The following is a 22,502-nucleotide window of genomic DNA, read 5'->3' as shown; positions in this document are numbered from 1 at the left end:
CTTGGAGTTGGTCTCTAGACATGAGTCCACCATCTTCCCCGATTGCCACATTTTTGCTTTCTTCCTCTCCTTCATTCAGTTCAGTTCAGTTGCTCAGTCGTGTCCGACTCTTTGCGACCCCGTGAATTGCAGCACACCAGGCCTCCCTGTCCATCACCAACGCCTGGAGTCCATCCAAACCCATGTCCATTGATTCAGTGATGCCATCCAACCATCTCATCCTCTGTCAGCCCCTTCTCCTCCTGCCCTCAATCTTCCCAAGCATCAGAGTCTTTTTTTTTTTCTTTTAAAAAATATTTGTACACTTTATTTAAAAACAAATAATACACATAGAGCCACCAAAATGGATAGCTTAATTAGCTTATCTATACCCCGGAATTACAAAAGAAACAAATTGCACTGATTGACTTTTTTTTTTTTTTTTTTACAGTTCATAACTTTTATAAATAAAATAAATTAATGTACAGTGAATAAGTTCTCTGAAATATTTCAATATTTCTGCAGGTTTAGTAACATCATAAATACATTTCAACTAAAATTCACAAATCTAAAAACCTGTTAGGCATTTTTAGGTGTTTTAAGTTGGAAATGAAGACCAATGTTACATCGTAATATGCCAATTACAAACAGTACTTCAAATAGCAAATACTACAGTTTGTCCCAAACTTTAAAAACTATTCATGAACTCAACACTGAACTATTGATGGCTATGAGAATTGTTTCCTAGCCTTTTTGAAAATTTCAACCCATTTACATTTAAGGTAATTATTGATAAGTACGATCCCGTAGCCATTTTCTTTATTGCTTTGGGTTCAAGTTTATACACTCTTTCTGTGTTTCCTGTCTATAGAAGATCCTTTAGCATTTGTTGGAGAGCTGGTTTGGTGATGCTGAATTCCCTCAGCTTTTGCTTGTCTGTAAAGCTTTTGATTTCTCCTTCATATTTGAATGAGATCCTTGCTGGGTATAGTAATCTGGGCTGTAGGGTATTTTCTTTCATCACTTTAAGTATGTCTTGCCACTCCCTTCTGGCCTGAAGAGTTTCTGTTGAAAGATCAGCTGTTATCCTTATAGGAATCCCCTTATGTGTTATTTGCTGCTTTTCCCTTGCTGCTTTTAATATTTGTTCTTTGTGTTTGATCTTTGTTAATTTGATTAATATGTGTCTTGGAGTATTTCGCCTTGGGTTTATCCTGTTGGGGACTCTCTGGGTTTCTTGGACTTGGGTGATTATTTCTTTCCCTATTTTAGGGAAGTTTTCAACTATTATCTCCTCAAGTATTCTCTCATGGTCTTTCTTTTTGTCTTCTTCTTCTGGGACTCCTATGATTCGAATGTTGGAGCGTTTAACATTGTCCCAGAGGTCTCTAATATTGTCCTCATTTCTTTTAATTCGTTTTTTCTTTTTTCCTCTCTGTTTCATTTATTTCTACAATTCTATCTTCTAGTTCGCTTATCCTGTCTTCTGCCTCTGTTATTCTATTGTTTGTTCCCTCCAGAGTGTTTCTGATCTCATCTATTGCATTATTCATTGTATATTGACTCTTTTTTATTTCTTCTAAGTCCTTATTAAATCTTTCTTCCATCTTCTCAATCCTTTTCTCCAGGTTATTTATCTGTAACTCCATTTTGCTTTCAAGATTTTGAATCATTTTCACCATCAAAATTTGAAATTCTTTATCAGGTAAATTCCCTATATCTTCTTCTTTTGTTTGTGTTGGTGGGCAATTATCTTGTTCCTTTACTTGCTGGGTATTTCTCTGCCTCTTCATCTTGCTTATATTGCTTTGCTTGGGGTGGCCTTTCCCTGTTCTTGCAGTTTGTGGAGTTCTCTTTATTATGTAGTTTCTTCGCTGTGTGTGGGGTTGGACGGGTGACTTGTCCGGGTTCCCTAGTTAGGGAAGCATGTGTCGGTGTTCTGGTGGGTGGAGCTGGATTTCTTCTCTCTCCTTTAGAAGACAATGGGCTGCTTTTCTGGGAACCTGATGTCCTCTGCCAGTATTCAGAAGTTGTTTTGTGGACTTTACTCCGCGTTCAAATGTTCTTTTGATGAATTTATGGGGGAGAAAGTGGTCTCACCGTCTTATCCCTCTGCCATCTTATTCCTTTCTCCCCAGAACACTGGATTCTTATATTCCACTTGGTCGTGGAGTATCTCTTCCCAGCTGCTCCAGCAAGGTGCAGCCACTGTACCTTACCTTGGACGAGGGGTATCTCCTCAAGGCCGCCCCTCCTGCTTTGAATGTGGATCAGCTCCTCTTGGCCCTCCGGTGCCCAAGCAGCCACCGCCTCCTGGATGTGGTACAGCTCCTCTCGGCCACCGCCCTAACCCTGGGCGCGGGGCAGCTCCTCTCAGCCACGATTCTGCACATGGTCGGTTGCACCAGAGCCGGGCGTCTCTCGCGTCTGCGCCGCCGGTGCCGGGCGTCTCTCGCGTCTGCGCCGCCGGAGCCGGGCGTCTCTCGCGTCTGCGCCGCCGGAGCCGGGCGTCTCTCGCGTCTGCGCCGCCGGAGCCGGGCGTCTCTCGCGTCTGCCCAGAGTCTTTTCAAATGAGTCAGCTCTTCGCATCAGGTGGCCAAAGTATTGGAATTTCAGCTTCAACATCAGTCCTTCCGATGAACACCCAAGACTGATCTCCATGCAGTCCAAGGGACTCTCAAGAGTCTTCTCCAACACCACAGTTCAAAAACATCAATTCTTTAGCGCTCAGCTTTTTTTATAGTCCAACTCTCACATCCATACATGACCACTGGAAAAACCATAGCCTTGACTAGACAGAACTTAGATGGCAAAGTAATATCTCTGCTTTTTAATATGCTGTCTAGGTTGGTCATAACTTTCCTTCCAAGGAGTAAGCATCTTTTAATTTCATGGCTGCAGTCACCCTCTGCAGTGATTTTGGAGCCCAGAAAAATAAAGTCAGCCACTGTTTCCACTGTTTCCCCATTTATTTGCCATGAAGTGATGGGACCAGATGCCATGACCTTAGTTTTCTGAATGTTGAGCTTTAAGTCAACTTTTTCACTCTCCTCTTTCACTTTCATCAAGAGGCTCTTTAGTTCTTCTTCAAATGTAGTTCACTGGAGAATGAAATGGCAAACCACTTCAGTATTCTTGCCTTGAGAACCCCATGAACAGTATGAAAAGGCAAAAAGATAACACACTGAAAGATGAACTCCCCAGGTCAGTATGTGCCCAATATGCTACTGGAGATCAGTGGAGAAATAACTCCAGAAAGAATGAAGGGATGGAGCCAAAGCAAAAACAACATCCAGTTGTGGATGGGACTGGGATAGCAGCAAGGTTCGATGCTGTAAAGAGCAATATTGCATAGGAACCTGGAATGTTAAGTCCATGAATCAAGGCAAATTGGAAGTGGTCAAACAGGAGATGGCAAGAGTGAACATTGAAATTCTTAGGAATCAGTGAACTAAAATGGACTGAAATGGGTGACCGACTCTGTGGATATGAGTTTGAGTGAACTCCGGGATTTGGTGATGCACAGGGAGGCCTGGCGTGCTGTGATTCGTGGGGTCGTGGAGAGTTGGACACGACTGAGCGACTGAACTGAATTGAACTGAACTGAACTCAGATGACCATTATATCTACTACTGTGGGCGTGAATCCCTTAGAAGAAATTGAGTAGCCATCATAGTCAACAAAAGAGTCCAAAATGCAGTACTTGGAGGCAGTCTCAAAAATGACAGAATGATCTCTGTTCATTTCCAAGGCAAACCATTCAATATCATTTTAATTCAAGTCTATGCCCGGACCGGTAACTCTGAAGAAGCTGAAGCTGAACAGTTCTATGAAGACCTATAAGATTTTCTAGAACTAACATCCAAAAAAGATGTCCTTTTCATTATAGGGGACTGGAATGCAAAAGTAGGAAGTCAAGAAACACTTGGAATAATAGGAAAATTTGGCCTTGGAGTACAGAATGAAGTAGGGCAAATGCTAACACAGTTCTGCCAAGAGAACACACTGGTTATAGCAAACACCCTCTTCCAACAACACAAGAGAAGACTCTCCTTCATTATTATTATATTATTTTGGCCATACCAGGCAGCTTGCAAGATCTTAGTTCTCCCACCAAGGATCAAACCCAGGCCCTCAGCAGTGAAAGCATGGAGTCCTAACCTCTGGAATGCCAGGAAATTCCTTCAAGCTTTCTGATTAAAGCACTTTCTTTTCTACTGACACTTGCCTCTTGAATTACTGGCATGTGAGAGGCAAGCAGCCAAACCTGGGTTTGGTTACAAAATAAAATTAAGAAAATAATTTCATTTATATTACCATCAAAAAGAATACTGAGGAATAAGTTTAAAAAATAAGTGAAAACTTATACTCTGAAAACTACAAAAGACTGTTGAAAGAAATGAAAGTAGGTCTAATAAATGGGAAGATGTCCATTTATTCAAAGATCAGAATAAATGATTCATGGATCATGATCCATTTTTTCATAAATCAGAAGAGTTTTTGTTAAGATGGCAGTACTCCCCAAACTGATCTACAGATTCAATGCCATCCTTAGCAAAATGCCACCTAAATTTTAAAAAAGAAATTGACAAAGCGATCCTAGTATTTACACAGGAATTTAAAGGAATCAGAACAGTCAATATGGTTTTGAAAAATAACAAAATGGGAAACATATACTTCCTGATATACTTTAGTTGGTGTTTCTAAGACTTGGCATTTTTACTAATTATGAATTTATTATCAAATATATGTAAATATTTAACTTCTGATTATATCTGTGTCATTCTTCTGTAGGAATCTATTATTACACATATATAGAAAAAACACTTTTCCCTCTATCTCTGAGTATACAGTGTATATTAATATAATTACAAAATTTGATGCTAGAAGGCAGTTGTGTCATTGTGTCTGACTCTTTGCAATGCCATGGACTATAGCATGCCAGGCCTCCCTGTCCCTCACCATCTCCTGGAGTCTGCCCAAGTTCATGTCCATTGCATTGGTGATGCCATCCAGCCATCTCATCCTCTGATGCCCTCATCTCTTTCTGCCCTCAATCTTTTCCAATATTACATTATTCAGTCTCTTCAGGCAGCCTTTCCTGATACATATATAGAGGACATAGGGCAGTGAGTCAATAGTAGGAATATTTGATGCCTGTAAGTTTCTTATGCTATAGGGAGAAACTGTGGCATCTCAAAATATTTCATGATCGCTTGCCAGAATATTTTGTAGAAACTGTGGAAGAGGAAAAAAATTCTTTACCATTCTGAGCTCTTGGCTGAGATCCCCTTGTAACCAAACAAATTAACAAAAGAAAAACAGAAGTTTATCAACAAGAATACTTCATGTATATATGGGAGATAATCAGGAAAAATGAATAAACTTGAGAGATGTTGGGATTGTTGGGAAACTGGTTATGGAAAGTTACCAGTAAAAGTACAATCAACAAGGATAATGAAGACCTCTTCAAGAAAATTAGAGATTCCAAGGGAACATTTCATGCAAAGATGGGCTCGATAAAGGACAGAAATGGTATGGACCTAACAGAAGCAGAAGATATTAAGAAGAGGTGGCAGGAATACACAGAAGAACTGTACAAAAAAGATCTTCACGACCAAGATAGTCACGATAATGTGATCACTGACCTAGAGCCAGACATCTTGGAATGTGAAGTCAAGTGGGCCTTAGAAAGCATCACTACGAACAAAGCTAGTGGAGGTGATGGAATTCCAGTTGAGCTATTTCAAGTCTTGAAAGATGATGCTGTGAAAGTGCTGCACTCAATATGCCAGCAGATTTGGAAAACTCAGCAGTGGCCACAGGACTGGAAGAGGTCAGTCTTCATTCCAATCCCAAAGAAAGGCAATGCCAAAGAATGCTCAAACTACCGCACAATTGCACTCATCTCACACGCTAGTAAAGTCATGCTCAAAATTCTCCAAGCCAGGCTTCAGCAGTATGTAAACCGTGAACTCCCAGATGTTCAAGCAGGTTTTAGAAAAGGCAGAGGCACCAGAGATCAAATAGCCAACATCCGCTGGATCATGGAGAAAGCAAGAGAGTTTCAGAAAAACATCTATTTCTGCTTCATTGACTATGCCAAAGCCTTTGACTGTGTGGATCACAATAAACTGTGGAACATTCTGAAAGAGATGGGAATCCCAGACCACCTGACCTGCCTCTTGAGAAACCTGTATGCAGGTCAGGAAGCAACAGTTAGAACCGGTCATGGAACAACAGACTGGTTCCAAATAGGAAAAGGTGTACGTCAAGGTTGTATATTGTCACCTTGCTTATTTAACTTATATGCAGAGTACATCATGAGGAACGCTGGGCTGGAAGAAGCACAAGCTGGAATCAAGGTTGCTGGGAGAAATATCAATAACCTCAGATATGCAGATGACACTACCCTTATTGCAGAAAGTGAAGAGGAACTCAAAAGCCTCTTGATGAAAGTGAAAGAGGAGAGTGAAAAGGTTGGCTTGAAGCTCAACATTCAGAAAACAAAGATCATGGCATCTGGTCCCATCACTTCATGGGAAATAGATGGAAAAACAGTGGAAACAGTGTCAGACTTTATTTTTTTGGGCTCCAAAATCACTGCAGATGCTGATTGCAGCCATGAAATTAAAAGACGCTTGCTCCTTGGAAGGAAAGTTATGACCAACCTTGATAGTATATTAAAAAGCAGAGACATTACTTTGCCGACCAAGGTCCGTCTAGTCAAGGCAATGGTTTTTCCCGTGGTCATGTATGGATGTGAGAGTTGGACTGTGAAGAAAGCTGATCGCTGAAGAATCGATGCTTTTGAACTGTGGTGTTGGAGAAGACTCTTGAGAGTCCCTTATACTGCAAGGAGATCCAACCAGTCCATTCTAAAGGAGATCAATCCTGGATGTTCATTGGAGGGACTGATGCTAAAGCTGAAACTGCAATACTTTGGCCACCTCATGAGACGAGTTGACTCACTGGAAAAGACTCTGATGCTGGGAAAGGTTGGGGGCGGGAGGAGAAGGGGACGACGGAGAATGAGATGGCTGGATGGCATCACCGACTCTGTGGACATGAGTTTGAGTGTACTCCGGGAGTTGGTGATGGACAGGGAGGCCTGGCGTGCTGTGATTCATGGGGTCGCGGAGAGTCGGACACGACTGAGCGACTGAACTGAACTGAACTGAATGAAACCAAACTCTGCCAGGCCCTCCTAGGTAAGCCCCTTCATGTCTCCCACTTCTTATTTATAGAAAAACCTTGTGTCTACTAGGCCTTCCCTGAATTCCAAAGAACAGACTTTTTTTTTTTCAAAGAACAGACTTAAACAGTTAATGATTAGAGAAATAGAAAATGCAGAAACAAAGAAAGCAGTCAAGCAAGAAAAGTAATAATATCTTGAACAATAGAGTCACAGGACTCCTAGTTCCTCCTGAAGGGATACAGATAACATTCTGATGCATATCTTTGAGTTTTTATGCAGAAACTAACACCCCATTCACCAAATAGAAGATGTTGACTACATGATGACCACCAGCATTCTGGCTGACCCCAGACTGGCTGAAACCAGGAGACTGATGATTGAGATTCCCAAAACATCAACCTGCTATTTCACCACCAACCAACCTGAAAAACATGCATGAGCTGATCATGCACCTTGTGACCCTCATCACTTATGTTGCCTTTAAAAACCCTTGGCTGAAAGCCATCAGGGAGTTCCCGCCTTTTGAGAATCAGCTGCCCATGCTGCTTGCTTGGCACCCTGCACTTTCCCTTGCCACAACTTGGCGTCAGAAGATTGGCTTTGCTGCACATGGGGTGAGGAGACCTGATTTCAGTTTGGTAACAGTAAGATTCACTATAAAGATTTAAAGTGCCTTATCCACTGAATATGATTCTGATTTAGTCACCCCTCTCTTCTCACTTTCACTTTCCTCTTGGTACAGAGAGGGAGACACCAAGGGAGACATTTTACAAATGAAGATTTTCTTTAAAAATGTAAACTCTCTTTACAAAAGGGTAATTTCTACTCTTTTCAGAGCTCCTCCAGTGTCTGCTGATTCTCAGGAAAAATAGCTTAAAATAATCCTCATGCCAAAGAGGCATATTTGGGGTGGCTTATTCTGCTACTTGGGCTTCTCTGGTGGCTCAGTGTAAAGAACCCACCTGCCAATGTAGGAGACCTGGGTTCGATCCCTGGGTCTGAAAGATCCCCCAGAGAAGAAAATGGCAACCCACTGCAGCATTCTTGCCGGGAAATCCCATGGATAGAGGAGCCTGGCAGTCAGACATGACTAAGCAACTAAATAACAACAATTCTGCTACTCACCAAAACCAGACTCAGGACTGAAAAAGACTCTAAAGGTCATTTATACCAACCACACTACTGATGCTTGATGTCACTCTCCTACTTCCTTTCCTTCTCTACTAGTAGTTAAGCCACTTGACACCAAAGGCTTAGGAAATTGCTCTATTGGAAAAAGAAGTAGAGATTGTGGATTAGGTGATTTAGGTTTTTTACTTCCAGTTCTATTAGTACCTATGTCTAATATCTGGGACAAGCCACCTAAATTCACTGTATTTCTGTTCCCTTATCTTTCAAACAAAGAAACTGTGTAGATGACTTCTTTTACTTTACCATCTTTTTAAAAATCTATGTCTAATGTAGATGGAGAACACTTTTTGAAAGAGATTCTCTTGGGAGCTATTGAAGACCCAAGAAAAAGAAGAAACTATGGGAATATAAATTAACAAAATAAGTTTTTCAAATGATCAAGGGGAATGTAATTAACACATTTTAATAAAATACACAGGTAAATAAGTGAGGCTGTGCACATATTTTCTAATATGCCATTACAGTGTGTGGCATAAAGAAGTTCTGTCATGCTAGATTAGTAACAGATGACTAAAGAATGATGAAGAAACAGAATAATATAGGATATAGAAAATGAAATATATGAAATTTAAAAAGTAGTTGTCCTTGAAGCAAGGAATCAGCTTTAATTACAGGTGAAGAGGGAATTCATAGGGCCTGGACTCCATCTTAGGCCTGTTCATGCTGATCATGTTCGGCCACCTCTCCAATGGACTCTGAACTCTGTGTATAGTGCCTATGGAAACAACAACAGAAAGATAAGATCCCCTTCGGACAGGCCACAGATTTTTCCGTACCTATTGAAGTGTGACCTCGGGCTTATTGATTATTGGCCAATTGTTTAACTGTTTGAGCACATAACATGTGAATGATGGGGTTATTGGGATTGTATTTACCCTTCCTTTGTTTATGTAACTCTCAAGGAATTTGGAGTGGTGAGTTCAGACACATACACATGGGTTATAAAAGATTTTCACAAATGCTGGTCAGGGTCCTTGGCTAAGAGGAGACTCTGCCTTGGGCCCGCTGGTGTAATAAACTGCACTTCACTACCTGCATTATCCTTCTGAGTGAGTTTGTTTACCGGAACGCGTGGCTACCACACAGGAAATTCTGAAACAAACCATTTGGCTCAATGTGGTAAATCTTGACATATTTATTATCCAGGAATCTAAAGAATTTGCTTGTTAAGTAATCAAGCTGAAACAAATCCTCAGATATCACTAAAATTTGAGTCAAGTCAACCAAAAGTGTCAGATTTCCTGTTGGGTTTTCCTGCCTTTCAATATAAACATAAGGATGTCTGTGCTAATTGCTTTATTGCCCTTCTAAAATGTAAACCTAGATGGCTATGAATACATGTTTAGTTAATGGTTAGAAATAGAAATGCATGTCCAATTAAGGAGATTAACAAAACTGTGTGAGTTGATATTACTGAAAATCATAGCAGACATAATTGAATTTAAAATAATACTTTTAAAATTATTTTCATGTTTTCCATAATGTCTATGATTTACAGTCTTTTAAACAGCAGCTTAATTTTTTGTCTCTTCTGCAAATATAAAATCAGAGTGCTTCTAATAGTTTCCATACCTAATTTATAATGTGTAGTTTTCCTTACATTCTGATTGTAATGTTAAGAAATTTTATAAAAACTTAGAAACACGGAGGAGAAGATAAACTTATTAATTCAGGGAATCAGATGAGTAACTGCCAATCTGGGGGTCAGGTTGCTTTGAGGATAACATAATACTGGAATTGCACAAACATATGTATATACATACATTCTTTTTTTAAAGTGGACCATTTTTAAAGTCTTTATTGAATTTGTTACAATATTGCTTCTGTTTCATGTTTTGGTTTTTTGTCCTAGAGGTATGTGGGGTCTTAGCTCCCTGAAGATGAGGAGGAGGAAGTTTAGTTGCTAAGTCATGTCTGATTCTTGAGACCCCATCCTCTGTCTATGGGATTCTCCAGGCAAGAATACTGGAGTGGGTTGCCATTTCCTTCTCCATGGGATCTTCCTGACCCAGGAATTGAACCCAGGTCTCCTGCATTGCAGGCAGATTCTTTACCAACTGAAACTCCCACCAGGGATCAAACCCATACCCCCTGCACTGGAAGGTGAAGTCTTAACCACTGGATTGCCAGGGAAGTCCTATACATACTTTCTTTTTACAGAATGTAAATCATATTGTTTTATCTAGTCAGATGTGACAAATCACGTGAATACAAAAGAGGAAGCATATAAAGTGTTAGGATAGGGAAGAAGAAAGAACTTTCATTTATCAGGTAAAAAAAAGCATTTGTCTTCTTTGGAGAAAAAAGAAACTGATAAACATAAGGTGAATATATTAACTCATTTTATTTTTATTGAACTGTGGTGTTGGAGAAGACTCTTGAGAGTCCCTTGGACTGCAAGGAGATCCAACCAGTCCATCCTAAAGGAAACCAGTCCTGAATATTCATTGGAAGGACTGATGCTGAAGCTGAAACTCCAATACTTTGGCCACCTGATGAGAAGAACTGACTCACTAGAAAAGACCCTGATGTTGGGAAAGGTTGAAAGCAGGAGAAGAAGGGGACAACAGAGGATGAGATGGTTGGATGGCATCACCAACTCAATGGACATGAGTTTGAGTAAACTCTGGGAGTTGGTGATGGACAGGGAGGCCTGGCATGCTGTAGTCCATGGGGTTGCAAAGAGTCGGACACAATGAGCGACTGAACTGATTTATTTTTATTCAATGATGGTAGCAAAAATATACAATGGTGCAGTGCTGACAGGAAAGAGTGAAGAGTAGAGACGATCTGGGTAGTTGAAAAACTTCAGCTTTTTTCTTTTTAAGAAACTTTAATGATTAAAAGCATTGTATAGGAACTCCTGTATTATTATCAGATCACCCAATTTTATGACTGACAGTTATACATAAGGGAAAGTTGAGGTCCATAAAGTTAAGTTATTCACTGTTTTGGAGAGAAGAGAGTTCTAGAAAAACATCTACTTCTGCTTTATTGACTATGCCAAAGCCTTTGACTGTGTGGATCACAATAAACTGTGGAAAATTCTGAAAGAGATGGGAATACCAGACCACTTGACCTGCCTCTTGAGAAACCTGTATGCAGGTCAGGAAGCAACAGTTAGAACTGGACATGGAACAACAGACTGGTTCCAAATTGGGAAAGGAGTACGTCAAGCTTGTATATTGTCATCCTGCTTATTTAACTTATATGCAGAGTACATCATGAGAAACACTGGGCTGGATGAAGCACAAGCTGGAATCAAGATTGCTGGGAGAAATATCAATAATCTCAGATATGCAGATGACACCACCCTTATGGCAGAAAGTGAAGAACTAAAGAGCCTCTTGATGAAAGTGAAAGAGGAGAGTGAAAAAGTTGACTTAAAGCTCAACACTCAGAAAACTAAGATCATGGCATCTGGTCCCATCACTTCATGGCAAATAGATGGGGAAACAGTGGAAACAGTGGCTGACTTTATTTTTCTGGGCTCCAAAATCACTGCAGATGGTGACTTCAGCCATAAAATTAAAAGATGTTTACTCCTTGGAAGGAAAGTTATGACCAAACTAGACAGCATATTACAAAGCAGAGACATTACTTTGCCAACCAAGGTCTGTCTAGTCAAGGCTATGGTTTTTCCAGTGGTCATGTATGGATGCGAGAGTTGGACTATAAAAAAAGCTGAGCGCTAAAGAATTTATGCTTTTGAACTGTGGTGTTGGAGAAGACTCTTGAGAGTCCCTTGGACTGCAAAGAGATCCAACAAGTCCATCCTCAAGGAGATCAGTCTTGGGTGTTCATTGGAAGGACTGATGTTGAAGCTGAAATTCCAATACTTTGGCCACCTGATGTGAAGAACTGATTAACTGGAAAAGACCCTGATGCTGGGAAAGATGAGGGCAGAAGGAGAAGGGAATGACATAGGATGAGATGGTTGGATGGCATCACTGACTCAATGGACATGAGTTTGAGTCAACTCCAGGAGTCGGTGATGGACAGGGAGGCCTGGCGTGCTGCAGTCCATGGGGTCGCAAAGAGTCAGACACGACTGAGCAACTGAACTCAACTGAACTGAGGAGACCAATGTTGACTTTAAAAAAATGCATAATGTGAGAGTTACGAGATAAATTTTATTTGGGGGCAAAATGAGGACTGCAGCCTCAGAGAAACTGCTCCAAAGAGGTAGGGGGAAAGGTCAGGATATATGTGATCTTGGGGAAGGGAGAGTATGCAATCAAGCACACATTTTCCCAGAAAGTTGCCTCTAGCCTCGTGACGCTTTCTGCTGGTCACGAGAAACAATCGTCTCCATGAAGGTTTAGTGCTTTTCTACAGATGAGGAGATACAAGAATTGGGTATATAAAATCGGCTCCTGAAAATATCTAACTATCTGAAGACCTGACCTGCCAGTTTTCCCCTCCCCACCAGCACAGAGTGCCTCATTTCTCCACCCTGAACTCCTTTCAGGGGTGTTGAAGGTCAGCAGCTACAGCAGCACAAGATTGAATCCTTGTCGAGGTAGATGGCAGGCTCCCATGGCAAGTGCCTATGTGTGGCTGACACTGAGTATCGGTGATCATTTCACCTCATCTTGAGATTTTTGTTTAATCTTAGCACTATTATTAAAAACTCTGTCACAATGGGCAAGTACCGTTTCAGTTTCTCACTTTCCTATTCTGGGAAAGCAGGGATTTTTAAAAAAACACATAAATTATCCTGTGTTAAAAAAAAATTGGGAAATGCTTGTTTAGGGGAGCAAAACTTTGTAGCCATCCCAAAGTGTCTGGCATCAGGATTATTTCAAGCCGAAAACAATCAAGGCCCAAAAGACTCAAGAAGAAACTTTGCCCTTTCCCCTTACCGCCTAAAGGAAGTACAGACCAAGTCCTCCTACCCCCATCAGAGATTATCTGCAAAGAATCTGGGCTAGGTATGGTGGGGGGAAACTCAGTGAGCGACCTAGATTTCAGAGAACCTTTATGTTCCATTGTCTCTGCACGGCCCAACAAATATTTGTTTACCAAGCATTTGCTTTTTTATCTCCATGTGAATTGCCTTCATCTCCTTTGAAGTTCCAAACGTCTACCCCTGCATGTCCTCTTTAGCTGCTAAAGATATTTCATTTTGGCTAGTTACTCAGTTCTCTTAGGTCTCTCCTATGTATGTAAATTCTGACTTTCTCCTCTTTACCTGCCTCCTGTCAATTTAATTCTCAGATAAAGCCAGAAGAATCTAAAAGGATAGAGGAAAATTTCTAACTCCTTGACACTCGGATAAAAAATGTTTCTTAGCTATAGTATTTCTTAGAGCCTTTGAAGAATGAATATTCATTATAATGATATATTTCCTAAACTTTTTGGACATATAAACATATTTTGTTTTATGCTGCATATCTTGAGCAAGGGATTGTGTGGCACAACAAGAAAAGAGCTATGACCACAAGGTAGCAGTAGCATACAAGGAGATTTACTTGGGCAGCCTTTTGCTAGGTTTGCAGGGACGGGGAGTCCCACACAACAGAAGAACTTCCAAAGCGGTGTGTGTATGAGTCTCAGAAAGGAAGTAAGGTAAGGGAACTCCCAGGAGACTGAGGAGGGAGGTTATTTGTCATCCCTTTCTAGGCCACATGTGAGTTGGTAAATTCAGTATTTTGAGTCATTATATGTATGGGAAAAGAGTGGGATTAAGCTTTCCTAGTGTCTGTAGTCAGGGGCTTCCCCAGTGGTGCAGCAGTAAAGAATCTGCCTACAATGCAGGAGACCTGGGTTTGATCCCTGGGTCAAGAAGATCTCCTGGAGAAGGAAATAGCAACCCACTCCAGTAGTCTATATCCAGTGTTATATAATCATACCAGATAGGCATTTCTCTTTAATTCACCAGCTGATAATATATCTTTGGTTTCTAGTGATCTCAGTAATTATATAATTTATCTCAAAACTGTCTTTTTGCTTTAAAAATCAGACTAATTACTGCAACATATTTTCAATTCATATTCGTTAGTCATGTCTATATTAATACAGGCACATTTAAGCATTTTAATATTGGTCTTGTACTCAAATTTTCAGTTTTTGGTTGTACCTTCTAAATATTTCATTACCTATAAGGTCTTTGATAATTGTTTTAATCAGTTTGCCTAAGGAGAAGCTTTTCTGGTTGACTGTGTATAGTCTGTTTTCACTTCTATTAAAAGTAGAGACAAAATGCCAAATTAACTATTTCCAAATTGTAACCAGAAAGATGATCAAGGTAAAATTAACAAAGGTTGAGTTTATAACGTGTTAGGTAGTCAAGCTGATCTGAGACAAATAGAACATTAAACCAAAATTATTCTAGCTAAGGTTCTAGGACTAGAGGTACCAGCTACTCTCTCATTCCAAAATGAGATACCAGACCACTTGTACATGACTTGCAAATGCTTGGCTGAAAACTGATTTTGGAATCTTTAGTGCCTTATCCATTCAAAGATATAAAAGTGTAAAAATGGGAAGTGATGGAAAATTGGAAATTAAAGAATGGATTTCTTTGAAGATAGTTGTGATTTGAGTTCTAGAAAGAGGGCTGCAGGTGCTTGCTCTTCCCTTCAAGCCTAGTGAGAGAGGGCTCCAAGGGGATCAGTTGGAGAATCTGATATGTCTCTTAGAGCTTGGGGAACACAATACACCTCACAAACAGTACACATCAGACCTAAAAAAACTAAAAAGCAGGCTATGTTAAGAGTTCATGTGGCTAAAGAGACGACTGAAGCGGGGAAATATCTGCACTCTCACCATCTAAAGTATTGTGTTCCCTGTGGACAGATGTGGGCTAGCATGGGTTGCCTTGTATTTTGCTAATGAAAGCAACCTAGATGGTTGAGGCAACCTCAATAGAAAGAAACTGAAGGTATGCTGCTAAAGGCATGAGGGCAGAGGAAGAAAACGCTTGCTACTAGCCAGGACACACATTTGCTTGAATCAAGAGAACTGTAGATAGGAGATACACGCAGTGAGGAGGGGAGTGGCAGAAAGTGGACTCTGAAGAAGGTCAACAGTGCCCCACTTTTGTGAGAGTATGGATCAGGATCAGCTCATCCACTGAGCCCATGGTGCTGCCACTAGATCACAGCAGAAGTGCTCAAGTAAGACTTTTCTTTCCCTTACCTGCCCTCCTGCTCATCCCAGTCCTACCCTACACTAACACTGCTGAGGTCAGAAACCATGGTGGGTGAGTTAGGAAAGGAAGAGGAAAATCAGGAGGGAAAACAGGGAAACTAACAATGGTCCCTTAACACAGCAGCCTTTCCACCTACAGCAAACCTGAGCTAACTGGAGGAGTGAAAAGCTTTAATTTGAACTCATTTGGAGTATTACATGGGATGAGAATGATAAGAAAAGTCAGTGGCACATGTTTGAGATGTTCATTTGGGTTTGGGAAAAATTAACTCCTGTAGAGCAAATTTGTAATTAATATAGTGAGAGGAAAATGGAGTCACTTTATGAATACCACTTTCTTGTTCAGTGTATTGATTAAACACACATATACCTCACTGAGTAGATTTACACATTTTTAGTTGGTACTCTGAAAAGACCTATTATCAAAAATGGCTGCAATTACATTTCACGTATTGTGGACTCTTCCACCTTACAATAATAGCCTTCTTGTTAAAATATAATTTTCTGCCTTGTTTGATGACTAGAGAGCCTCTGTCTGCCTTCTCATAACCCTCAGAATAGTATTCACATTAACTGATTCTTTGTACTCAGTCACATGAATTTTTCTGGTTCTAAATTACTTTCTTAAAATTATGATTATTAATTTTTAATAGGTTAAATCATTCACATGGTACAAAACTCAAAAGGATAAAAGGGTATATGGTGAAGGCTTTTTCCTACTCTTGTCTCTCCACAACCTTCCCCAGGGGTACCCACTGGTAATAGTTTCCAACTAAAGTTTTGGCGTTAGTGTTCTGAAAAATGTCTACCTAAAATAAGATTTTAGTCTTCATTACAGATGTCTTTGATAACCAAATATAACCCATTACAGGCTTAGTTTAGATTGGCAGTTCAAACAGAAAAAGTGGAAGTTGTCAAAAGAACAGTAACTATTAAACTATAATTAGGAAAATAAGCTGGAAGGCCAGGCATTAAGTACTGACTTACAAGTGAGAACCAGGTTATATTGTGGTAGGGGACCCATGTGTAGGAATAATGTGAAAGAGGTGTCATGGCTCTTATACAAGCCAAAGACTGTGACTAATCAAGTGAAGTACCACATCAGCCAAACGATTCTGAATCTCAATGGCTACAGCTTGGTGTGATTACAGTTAACAGGTCATTTAGCATATCTGATAGATGTAATATTATAAACGACTACATAAAGCATCATGTTTAGTATCATGACCACTACTACTGCCACCATCATCCTTATCATAACAGTTAGCATTTATTGAGCCTTGGCCATCACCACTATCACCATTGTCATCATGATTAACATTTACTGAGCCCTCAGTAGATGCTAGGCACCAAAATATGTGTTGTCATAATCAAGTTTATAAGGGAGATACTGTCATTATACTCACCTTCAGATGAGGAAACTGAATAACGGAATGGGTGAAGTAATTTGCTCAAGGTTACACAGTTATTAAAAGATGAAACCAAGATTTGAACCCAAGCAGCCTCATACTTACCCTGGTGGATCAGATGGTATAAAGAATCTGTCTGCAATACAGGAGACCTGGGTTGAATCCCTGGGTTGGGAAGATCCCCTGAAGAAGGAGGGGCTTCCCTGGTGGCTCACTGGTTAAGAATCCACCTGCAATGCGGGAGCTTCAGGAGACACAGGTTTGATCCCTGGGTTGGGAAGATCCCCTGGAGGAGGGCATGGCAACCCACTCCAGTATTCTGGCCTGGAGAATCCAAATGGACAGAGGACCCTGACAAGCTACAGTTCATAGGGTTGCAAAGAGTCGGACACAACTGAAGCAACGTAGCACACACACACACCTGGAGAAGGGAATGGCAACCCACTCCAGTATTCTTGCCTGGAGAATTCCACAGACAGAAGAGCCTGGTGGGTTACAGTCCATGGGGTCACAAAGAGTCAGACATGATTGCTCAACTAACACGCACACACAGCTTTATACTAACCTGTTATTAGAGGGCATCCATGGAAGAGTAATATACATATCTGAGGACAGCAAGTAAGGACAGCTTCTACAGCATCATCAGTCAGATTCACACAATGTCCCATATGAATCTCCTGTTTAAAAATAAAGTATTATCAAAAGAAAAAACAGGACAATAAGAACAGTGTGAAATGCTTGGGAAATACTGTACTCTGATAACAAAACCCCCAATACCTACTTGCAAGAAAAACTTTAGGAAGGACCAATGAAAGTCTATAGTAATTTGGAAGGTATTTAAAAGTTAAATGCCCAACCACTTTATAAGGCAATTTGGCAGTATCTATGAAAAGTGACAATAAGTATCCTCCAGAACCCAGCAATTAATTCCAACTGCAGACACCCACTATATAGAGAGAAATGCTTGTACATGTGTGTTAAGGAAATAACTTATAAATATGTCAACTAAAATATTACTTGTAATAGTAAATAAATGGAAATTGGGTAAGTAAATGGTGGTTCATTAATATATTGTAATAGGATAAAACAGTTACAAAGAAAAATATTTACTTGTATTAACAGACATAAATCTTAAACATAATGTTAGTTCAGACACTTTAGAAAAGTGTTGTAGCATTTTATAAAGCTAAAGATGTACTTACTGTATGACACAGCAGTTCCATTCTAGTTATTTACCCCCCAAAATGAAACCATATGTCTACACAAAGACTTGTATGCAAATGTCCACAGCAGTATTTATAATAGTCTAAAATTGGAACAACCTGAAAGGTGAATATATGCTGCTGCTGTTAAGTCACTTCAATCGTGTCCGACTCTGTGTGACCCCATAGATGGAAGCCCACCAGGCTCCCCCATCCCTGGGATTCTCCATGAGCAAGCTGTATTATACCCAGACTATGGAATACTACTCAGCCAAAAAAAGGGATGAAATATTAACATGTTTAACAACATGGATGAATCTCAAAAATATTATGCCAAATGAAAGAAGTAAAGAAAACAGTAAAAAAAAAAACACACAAAAGATGATATACTGCATGATTTCATTCATATAAAATATTATAGAAAAAGCAAAACTACATTGACAAATGAGTGGTTGCTTGGGGGAAGGCCACAGCAGAGCACTGACTGCAAGGAGATGGGAGAAAACCTCTTGGGGTGATGGAAATATTCTACACTTAATTGTGGTAGTGGTTTTAAGACTGTAAAACAATTACCAACATTCATCAAACACTTAAAATAGGTGAATTTTACTGTGTGTAAATTAAACTCCAATAAAGCTTGAAAAAAATTTTAAAACATGATTTTGAATAAAAAATCAAATTGTAAAACAACACATATGATATGAAACTACTATGCACTATTTAAAAACATGACTCATTTGAAAAGACCCTGATGCCGGGAAAGATTGAAGGCAGGAGAAGGGGATGACAGAGGATGAGATGGTTGGATGGCATTACTGACTCAATGGACATGAGTTTGAGTCAACTCCAGGAGTTGGTGAAGGACAGGGAGGCCTGGCGTGCTGCAGTCTATGGAGTCACAAAAAGTCGGACATGACTGAGAGACTGAACTGAACTGAAAAACACATAAAACAATATCATATCTTATTTATGAATATATCACAATGAAGGCAGTGGAGAAGAGGATGACAGAAAATGAGATGGTTGGATGGTATCACCAACTCAATGGACATGAGTTTGAGTAAACTCCGGGAGTTTGTGATGGAGAGGGAGGCCTGGCGTGCTGCAGTCCATGGGGTCGCAAAGAGTTGGACATGACTGAGCGACTGAACTGATCACAAACGATGAAGCACAAGCTGAAATCAAGATTTCAGGGAGAAATATTAATAACCTCAGATATGCAGATGACACCACCTTTAGGGCAGAAAGCAGAGAGGAACTAAAAAGCCTCGTGATGAAGGTGAAAGAGGAGAGTTAAAAAGCTGGCTTAAAACTCAACATTCAAAAAAGAAGATCATGGCATCTGGTCCCATCACTTCATGGCAAGTAGATGGGGAAACAATGGAAAAAGTGAGAGACTTTATTTTCTTGGGATCCAAAATCACTGGAGATGGTGACTGCAGCCACAAAATTAAAGGACATTTGCTCCTTGGAAGAAAAACTATGACAAACCGAAACAGCATATTAAAGACCAGATACATTACTTTGCCAGCAAAGGTCTGTCTAGTCAAAGCTATGGTTTTTCCAGTAGTCATGTATGGATGTGAGGGTTGGAGCATAAAGAAGGTTGAATGCCAAAGAACTGACGCTTTTGAACTGTGGTGTTGGAGAAGACTCTTGAGAGTCCCTTGGACTGCAAGGAGATCAAACCAGTTGATTCTAAAGGAAATCAGTCCTGAATATTCATTAGAAGGACTGCTGTTGAAGCTGAAGCTCCAATACTTTGGCTACCAGATGCTAAGAGCTGACTCGTTAGATAAGACCCTGATGCTGGGAAAGGTTGAAGGCAGGAGGAGAAGGGGATGACAGAGGATGAGATGATTGGATGGCATCACTGACTTAATGGACATGAATTTGAGCAAGCTCTGGGAGATGGTGAAGGACAGGGAAGCCTGGCGTGCTGCAGTCCATGGGACTGCAGAGTCAGACAACTGAGTGACTGAACAACCAACAGTCACAGGTATACACACACATATGTAGAAAGACAGATGAAATATTCAAACATGGAAGGAAAGATACACAGGCATCTTCAGGGGAGTGGTTACCTCTGACAGAAGAAGGGGACTAAACGAGGGGAGGGAGCTTTATATATCACATTTTATAATTTTTAAAAAAAGAACTGGCTGGAATAAATGCAGACAATGTTGAAATTCAAGTGGTTGGCTCACAGGTCTCTGTTATAAAAATTTCTATACATTTTCATATATTTGAAATATTATCTATCTTTTGTTTAATGTTCTAATATGAAAAACTTTCTCATTGCAAGTGAGAATGTAAAAGGGTACAGTTGCTATGGAAACAGTACGGCAGTTCCTCAAACAATTACATATAGAATTAGAATATTATCTAGCTACTTCATTTCTAGGGATATAATCAAAATAATTGCATGCAGGGATATAAGTAGATGTCTACACAGCTATGTTCATAGTAGAGATATTCACAGAAGGCAAAAGGTGGAACCATATCAGTGGATGAATGGTTTTTAAAAATGTCACTATAATGGTAAATTCATAAAGACAGAAGATGGAACAAAGGTTGTCAGAGCCTGGGGGAAAGGATAATGGGGAGTTATTGTTTAAACGGTAAAGAGTTTCTATTTGGGATGATGAAAAAGTTCTGGAGATAGTTAATGGTGATGGCTGCACAACGATGTGAATGTACTTAAATCCACTGAATTGTACCTAAAAATGATTAAAATAGTAAATTTTATTTAAATTTGCCAACATCAAAAACTTTTTAACAATTCTGAAAGTAAGATTCAACTAATAATTGATATGTATACTTATGGTAGTAGTTTTTCTTTTCTATTGAAAAGTTGATATTATGTTGGTGTACATATTATTATAATTAATCATGTCTTAAAGGAAACTTGAATATATTGAAAATTCTTGAAAACTGAGGAGAAAGCATCATATTCTACATGGAAAAGACATCCTACGATATGAATTGGCAAGGTGACAGACAATGAACCCCTTCATGGATCACAGCCTTGTTGTGGGGCAGGGGCTTGCATAACTCACTGAAACTATGAGCCATGCCATGCAGGGCCACCCAACAGATGGGTCATACTGAAGAGTTCTGATAAAACGTGGTCCACAGGAGGAGGGGTTGGCAACCCACTCCAATATTCTTGCCTGGAGAACCTGATGGACAGTATGAAAAGGCAAAAAGATATGACACCAGAAGATGAGCTCCCCGCCCCCCCCAGGTAGGAAGGTGTCCAATATGCTACTGTGGAAGAGTGGATGGCAATTATGAATAGCTCCAGAAAGAATGAAGCGGCTGGGTCAAAACGGGAACAGCACTCACCTGTGGATGTTTCTGGTGGTGAAAGTAAAGTCTGACGATGTAAGAAACAATGTTGCATAAGAACCTGGAATGTAAGGTCCATGAATCAAGGTAAATGAGATGTGGACAAGAAGGAGATGGCAAGAGCGAACATTGACATCTTAGGAATCAGTGAACTAAAATGGATGGGAATGGGCAAATTTAATTCAGATAACTATAAAGTCTACTACTGTGGGGAAGACTCCCTTAGAAGTGGAATAGCTCTCACAGACGATAAGAGTCCACAATGTAGTACTTGGGTGCATCCTCAAAAATAACAGAAAGATCTTGGTTCATTTCCAAGGCAAACCATTCAACATCAGAGTAATCCAAGTCTATGCCCAAACACTGATGCTGAAGAAACTGAAGTTGACCTGTTCTATGAAGACCTATAACACCTTCTAGAACTAACACCAAAAAAGATGTCCTTTTCATCCTTGGGGATTGGAATACAAAAGTAGATAAGTGAAGAGATTCCAGGAATAACAGGCAAGTTTGGCCTTGGTGTACCAAATAAAGCAAGGCAAAGGCTAGCAGAATTTTGTCAAGAGAACACACTGGTCACAGCAAACACCCTTTTCCAAAAACCAAGAGTTGACTCTACACATACCAAAGTCAGACTGATTATATTCTTTAAGCCGAGGATGGAGAAGCTTTATACCTAGAGCCAGAGATGAGTGTGGCTCAGATCATGAGCTCCTTATTGCAAAATTCAGGCTTAAATTGAAGGAAATAGAGAAAACCACTAGGTCATTCAGGTATGACCTAACTCAAATCCCTTATGGTTTTACAGTAGAGGTGATGAATAGATTCAAGAGATTAGATCTGATAGACAGAATGCCTCAAGAACTATGGACATTTATATGCTGCTGCTGCTAAGTCACTTCAGTTGTGTCCGACTCTGTGGGACCCCATAGACGTCAGCCCACCAGACTCCTCTGTCCCTGGGATTCTCCAGGCAAGAACACTGGAGTGGGTTGCCATTTCCTTCTCCAATGCATG

The 22,502-nt window shown here is 40.1% G+C and overlaps 1 protein-coding gene across 2 annotated transcripts in view; it reads right to left on the bottom strand.

Moving 5' to 3' along the window:
- Nucleotides 1-22,502, bottom strand: part of AMN1 (antagonist of mitotic exit network 1 homolog) — an 84,903-nt gene that overhangs the window by 12,374 nt on the left and 50,027 nt on the right. For both annotated transcript variants that reach the window (XM_055396824.2, XM_055396825.2), the window contains one exon: nt 17,498-17,609. In XM_055396824.2, the coding sequence (XP_055252799.1) occupies nt 17,498-17,609 (112 nt within the window). The remainder of the gene's footprint in view (nt 1-17,497; nt 17,610-22,502) is intronic.

This window comes from Moschus berezovskii, chromosome 6 (genome assembly GCF_049115385.1).
Source record: "Moschus berezovskii isolate FMDL1 chromosome 6, NW_MosBer_1.0, whole genome shotgun sequence".
Taxonomy (NCBI): Eukaryota; Metazoa; Chordata; class Mammalia; order Artiodactyla; family Moschidae; genus Moschus; species Moschus berezovskii.
Note: the sequence above shows the minus strand (reverse complement) of the source record. Positions and strands in the feature narration are given on the sequence as shown.